This window comes from Pundamilia nyererei, unplaced genomic scaffold (assembly GCF_000239375.1).
Source record: "Pundamilia nyererei isolate P.nyererei 1_Seehausen unplaced genomic scaffold, PunNye1.0 scaffold00065, whole genome shotgun sequence".
Taxonomy (NCBI): Eukaryota; Metazoa; Chordata; class Actinopteri; order Cichliformes; family Cichlidae; genus Pundamilia; species Pundamilia nyererei.
Genome location: NW_005187466.1, coordinates 163,184 through 169,735, shown reverse-complemented (window position 1 = coordinate 169,735; position 6,552 = coordinate 163,184). Strand labels below are relative to the sequence as shown.

Sequence of the window (6,552 nt, the reverse complement as noted above, 5' to 3'; positions counted from 1 at the left end):
GCACACATCAGCTTTTTAGATGTCCCCCATTACTGATGGAAATCTCACAGTCTAAGAAGGCTAACCTGCCACTTTTCATATCCTGAATTTGATGTGTTGGTCCACCGAGTTAATGTGATCCGTGAAATGTGGTACGTCCTGAGATTTGATTTTCACCCAGGTGTCATCCACATATCTGAACGCTGCGCCAAAAATTGGTCCACCCCAAGGATAGGGTCCCCCGACACAAACAGAGTAACACAGTGTACGCTGTTAAGTGCCAGGAGGATTGCCAGGATTTATACATCGGGGAATCCAAACAACCTCTGGCTAAGAGGATGGCACAACACAGAAGAGCCACCTCGTCAGGCCAGGACTCTGCAGTCTATTTACACCTACAGGCCAGTGGACACCCTTTCAAGGATGAGGATGTACACATCCTGGACAGGGAGGAACGCTGGTTTGAGCGCGGAGTCAAGGAGGCCATTTGCGTGAAAAGGGAAAGACCATCTCTGAATCGAGGAGGGGGCCTAAGGGTACATCTTTCGTCATCTTAAAATGCTGTGATTGCAGCCATTCCCCAACTCTGTGTGAATGGTCCTCATGGCCATTGATCAATGGGCTTTGATCAGTGGCTGTTGATCAATGGTCATGAGAATTTGCACAATTAAGATTAAATGAAATTAATTTAAATTAATTAAATTAAGAAGTCACTTGGATGAGTGACGAAGCGTTTCTCCCACAAAACGCTACGTCCAGATGAACAGAACCAACTTTTGGAGATTTACTTACCTGGATGACTGAGCATGCATCAAGACACAACACTGTACTTGTAGTGACTTCAGAAAGTTGCTAAGAGACTGAGGTTGGGCTGCTAACATGTCTGACTTACTAAAAAAATTCAAAACATGAGATCCTGCATTGCACAATGAGAGACGTTAAAGTTGGCTGTTGTAATGGTCTCGCAACCAAAGATAGCCTGGGACAAAATTCTGACAGTGTTAGAAATCAAGGATAACTATCTCACAATTTCACGGTAGCTGTGACCTACTTCAATTAAATAACCAGCCAACCAGGAATGCAGCTGAAATGACGCACTAATCAACTCAACACCAGCAGTTCCTTTTTTTTTAAATACAGCATGTCAACAGCTGCCTTTGTGAAAGCAACTAAGGGAATGTAGTGGAAACAAATAGCAAAGCGTCATAGCTCGTGACAGAGCAGTTTTCATTAAGCACAGAGTCTACATGAACCAAACTTGATTTCCAGCCCAGGTATATTAAATCCATGTCACATAGTGCGGCGTGAAATGAACTTATACAAATCAGAACGCCAGCAAATTTAAAGTGTTCAGTCTTTGCAGGAGACTTAATATGAACGCTAACAAGAAGAAACCTTGGACGTCACTAGACTGAGTATGAGCAGTCATCTGCCTCAATCTGTCTATAAAAGCAGAGTGAAACAAAGGGCACTGAGCAACAGCAACAGTATGTACTGAGCAGGTTTGTAAGTGACTGCAAATCAGAAACATGCAGGAAACAGAGATGCCTGTAGAAAAGAACAGAGGCAGAAAGGTCAAAGACAGAATCAGTAGGCATGAAGTAACTGAGAAAACAAGTGTGGGAAATAAATGCATGACATGAAAAGAGAACAGAACAAAGAAGGCAACAAAACAAGTGTTCAATTAATTCAAATGAGTCAAAATGTAGAACTGAATTCATTTAAATTGCTTACTGCTATGAGCAGTAAGCAATTTTGTTATGGAAAGGCACCTACCTACATCTCACTGCATTAAGAATAAATAAATAAATAATAAATCTTCAATGGACTCTATGCAGTCCTGTGACAAACTAAGTACAGCCCATAATTCAATTACTGGTTGAACCACTTTTGGCAACAATAACTCACACACCTCTCACAAGGTCACACCAAAGCATTTCAACTGGGCGAAAGGCATTTTGGCCAAACATCTTCACTTTAATTTTGTCTGTCCGAACGATATTATTCTGACAGCCCTTCTAAACAAGCCATACTTCTTGTCTTTTTTAACTGTGCTGTCAAGAATTTAAATATTTAGCAAGTTAACTGAGTGTTGTAGAGTCTGAGATGCAGCTGTTTGTTATTTTTTCCTCTAAGCACTACACGGCCTTACCTTGGGGTGAATTTACTGGGATGTTTGCTGGGAAGATTGTGGCACCTGAATGCTTCAGATCAACAAACCACCAACCCATGTGGTTGGTGCCACACGAACCAGTGATCAACAAATCAAGTGCATTTGATTAGCAGCAACCGGATGCCACTTACCCTTTTAATTCTTATGGAAGCAGTAAGGGTGTACTTAGTGGCTGACACAATGCAGAGCCCTCTGACAAGTTTCTCTTTCACATGGCTGTAGTTTATTCATCCAAATAAAGATCACAAAAAGGTATATGATCAGTATGAAAGTTATACTTAAAGTCAGCTGCTTGGACTTTCAAGGTTATGTAATAATTATAATCAGATGACACATTGGTTATTCTTAGTACCAAATGCATCTTTTGTGTGTGTGCGTGCCAGCTCTTCGAAGCGGAACATACCACGGCAGCCATGGAAGTATGCGTCCTGGTATCGCCTTCAGAGGGCATGTCTACCAACCTACCGAGATGGCTCTAGTGATGAACGGTGGTACAGTAAGTATGCCATAAACACAAACTGCGTTTTTGCCTCTAAATCACTCTGGAATAACATGACTGTACAGTAGATTAGATACAGTAGAATGCTGTACTTTCTCACTACTTGTTCGTGTCTTATAGATGCCCACAGCCCCAGTTAACTACACTGGACGACGGTTATGGTAATATACGGGGCAAATGTTGAAGAGGACACACTTCAGTCACATTTTTGAGGGAAGAAGTATTACAGACGGTACATATCACAAAGAAGCGACTTCATAAGAGATAGCTATGTTTACTGTGTTTGTGTTTTTTGCCACACATGTGCAGATTTGGCATTTTAAAAAGAAACTAGTGGTATTTTTGCCTACATCCCGAAGGCTTTTTTGATGGATGTAAAGGAACAAGAGAGGGAAGAGAAAGCGACATCTCTCAGTAAAGTGATATTTTTCGATGATGCATTTTTCGATGAACACGTGTAATCTGAATTATAATACATACACACAAGAACAAGAAGTCTATTAGCACAACTAAATGTTATATTTAAAGTGTTGTTTTTTTATTATATTATATTAAAAGAGACATATTGAATGACCTGTTGTTAAACCATGACAGAGTTGAGCTTAGAGGAAGACTTGAATGTGTTGAGGTAAACTCTTTTGCCTGAGCAGCACCAAACCAGTGCTGCAACATTCTAACTTCATAAAAATGCACTTTGTATGTCATTTATTTATTTTTATTTTTTTTTGTTTGCATTCAAGCTACAACTACAAATAAGCTGTTAGGATAGGTATGTAAAATACCTGCTTACACCCACAATGCTTGCACAGCCTCTGTTTTTCATCCTGGAAAGTCCCAAAGGATTCGCATAGTGATTTTCTCTCTATCCCTCGCCTTTCCAATATAAGTACTGTTGGGCAGTTTGCCACATTCACAGTGTTTACTCATAAAGGCTTTGTATTCAGCAGATCTCGTGCAGGGCTGTGGAGGACTATCAAATAGATTTTAAAAGGTGAATAAAAACTCTACAGCTTGTGGATTGTTTTTTTTAAACAAGGTTAATTTTTAATAAGCCTATGATAAAAAGCCATTTAATACTGCAGCACTAATCCTGCAGTATTAGTAAATAGGGTTTACTGTTAGTGGCTGTAATTTTGCACTTTATCAGCACTGATTACATCTGGGAATTGTGATATTTGACATTACTGGACATGCATGTAAAAGCACAGTTTAAAGGTAATGTATTTTGTCAAAACATAAGTGTTTTGTTTTCTAGAATTTTAATAACTGTATACTAAAGAAAATGACCAGTTGTTTGTGTTTCTAATAAATTGGCATTGGAGAGATCATTGACAAAACAGTCTCACCCCTCTAAGCCAATAAGTCAGAAAATTTACATTTAAAAATAAAACAATTTCTGGACAATCAAGCAAATCCCGTTGGCTGAGGAAGGCCAGGTATGTGTAAACCTAAAAGAAACAGGTAACAGTTTCTGTGGTCAGACTGTTTTGTCTTGCAGAGTTTATTGTGCATTATCAACATTTTTTAGATGTATGATAAAATCTTAAAAATGGCAGAAAAAGTAAACCCTTTGGAATTAAAAATCTAATTTTTTTTATTGGGTTTTTATCCATTAACTGGTGGTGAGAAATAAACAGCTGTCATTAGTCTTCATTAAACATAGTGAATATATATTGACAAAGGATAAAATAATGAACCTTGGATCTTATACCTCCTTAAACTGTCATATAACGATGCTCCTGGGTTCATTTTAGGATTATATTTCACTGAAATCATTCTGTAGTACACTGGTTAATAAATTCATTCCAGAAAGCCATAAAATGTATATAAAAGATGGCTGTAGCTTCTGAGTCTGATAAGTAAAGCTAGTGCCAAAGTGCCTTAAACATGGGTTCTTTCTAACGGTCAGCAGGGGCCCTTGATGTTGCAAAAAGAAGTCAAAATTTATAAAAGTCTGGGCTCCCTTGATTCCCACCTTTGTAAGAACTTCCCCCATGAGTTTAAGGTCTTAATCGGTTGTTTCACATTTTTTGACTACAACAAGACATTAATTTTGTGTATTATGGTCCCACTTCAGTCAAAATGACAACAAAGCAGGCTTTATGGTATGTTGGCAAGACAGAGATGGTGATTTTACTTCAGGTTAGGCTTATTGTTCTCATTATTACCTTCTTACCTAACCTCTACTAGACTTCAGCTTAATACCACCCATCCTTACATTATACTGAAGCTTAATGGTGGTGATCACTTGGTGGAGTCCCAGGCGCAACAGAAACAAAAGTGGCCCAAAATGATAACACTATGTGGGATATCACATGTAAGTTTACATGTAGGGTTATTTTGATAATTCCAAAGGGTTTTCTTGCATTTTCTTCCCACTTTACAGTTAAACTTTAAATTCCATGAAACAAAATGAAAAGATTTGGCATAACTGTAAATTTAACTGGAAACCTTTGATATTTTGGGCCAGATTTGCTGACGTATTGCACAAGCAGAAATTGGGTTTTGGTGTGAAAAAAAAGTAACATCAGTATTAACAAAGACATTGCAGTAACAAGATTGCATGTCAGAGGTGGGATTTCAGAGATTTTTGTGACCGATCCAGTCGTGATATTTTACACTGAAAAACAGCATATCACATTTTTTGCAATTGATATTATAATGAACTGAAAGTGGGTGTGTTTAGATAACTAACCACACCTGTAAGTGCTATTTGGGGATCGTGCTCACGCACTATTTTGTCCTGTTTAGTAAATCAAGCCCATTTAATTACAATGCTGAAAAGTTTGTGTTGAATTTAACCTATTAAGACTCAGTTAACTTTGAGACTGAATTCTGAATCCAATCCTGAACAAGTTTGTAAAATGAGGTTGAAAAGCAGGTCTCACAATGTTCTTCTCTGATCTTGAGACCATTTCTTCTTACTATAACACTAAACAACTAAACTGTGAGTGATTTTACTTTTGTGTAAAGCCGTGTGTTCTAATATAGTACAATGAAAATATGATCATTGTAGGATTTTTTTAATGTATTAAGCCTATATAACTGATTTTTAAACATGTACTGTAGTTGTTCCAAATGTGAAAAAGCACTGGTATTTCTTTTTTGAGATCCTCTTATAATGATAGCTCTGTCACTGTTTTATGGCAGCATAACATGAATGTCTGTAATGTGATTTGCACAAAGTGACTAATACATCAGTGCACCTATTCTGTTAAATATACCCTGGTGTTGTTGTTTTTATTGTTGGGATAACTATAAAGTCAGGTACTGCTACATCTAGTTCAGATGTATCGTCGTCAAGTGTTCAGTGCACTGTAACTGAATCACAAATAAAGAAAGAAATGGTGCAACTGTTTTAACACCAAACTGGTTTCCAAGCAACACTTCAAGCATATAAATGTATGTTTTCTGAAAAGATTATCCTTAAAATTGGTCCACATATTAGTCCACACATTCTCCTTAACAATCCTGATCTAGAGTGTATTTTAAAACTTAATATATATGCAAATCTGCTTATGATACTTAAGCTATATCATTAGCTTTGAGTGTTATTTAGTAGGACTGAAACTACTGATATGAAGGCACACACATCCCCCTTCTCTGTGTTATGTTAAATCACGAGCCAAGTCATATCACATAAATAGCCAAAAATCCTCACTGCATGTGGGAGTCTTCTAAAAATAAGTAAGCTTTCAGTAGTAAGAACGTCAGGGACCTGCAAAAGCATGGCCTGCTGGATGATGGAGATGGAGGAGGATTGCAGCTAGCTACTAGGAGCAGAGCTGGATTTGGATGCGGCTTCTTAAACGTCCATTTCCAGAATGAAAGCTGGGTGACAGAAAACTGTATGCTTGGTCAAAATGACTGTCATGCACATGGAGGAGTATAAAGCTAATGG

General features: G+C 37.9%; 1 protein-coding gene across 1 annotated transcript in view; it reads left to right on the top strand.

The window, feature by feature from the left end:
* The window catches only part of gprc5bb (G protein-coupled receptor, class C, group 5, member Bb), an 11,902-nt gene extending 6,028 nt beyond the window's left edge, over window positions 1-5,874 (top strand). The window contains exons 3-4 of the mRNA XM_005735671.1: window positions 2,536-2,648; window positions 2,772-5,874. Of these exons, the coding sequence (XP_005735728.1) occupies window positions 2,536-2,648; window positions 2,772-2,816 (158 nt within the window). The 3' untranslated portion in view covers window positions 2,817-5,874. The remainder of the gene's footprint in view (window positions 1-2,535; window positions 2,649-2,771) is intronic.
* The last annotated feature ends 678 nt before the right edge of the window (window positions 5,875-6,552 follow it).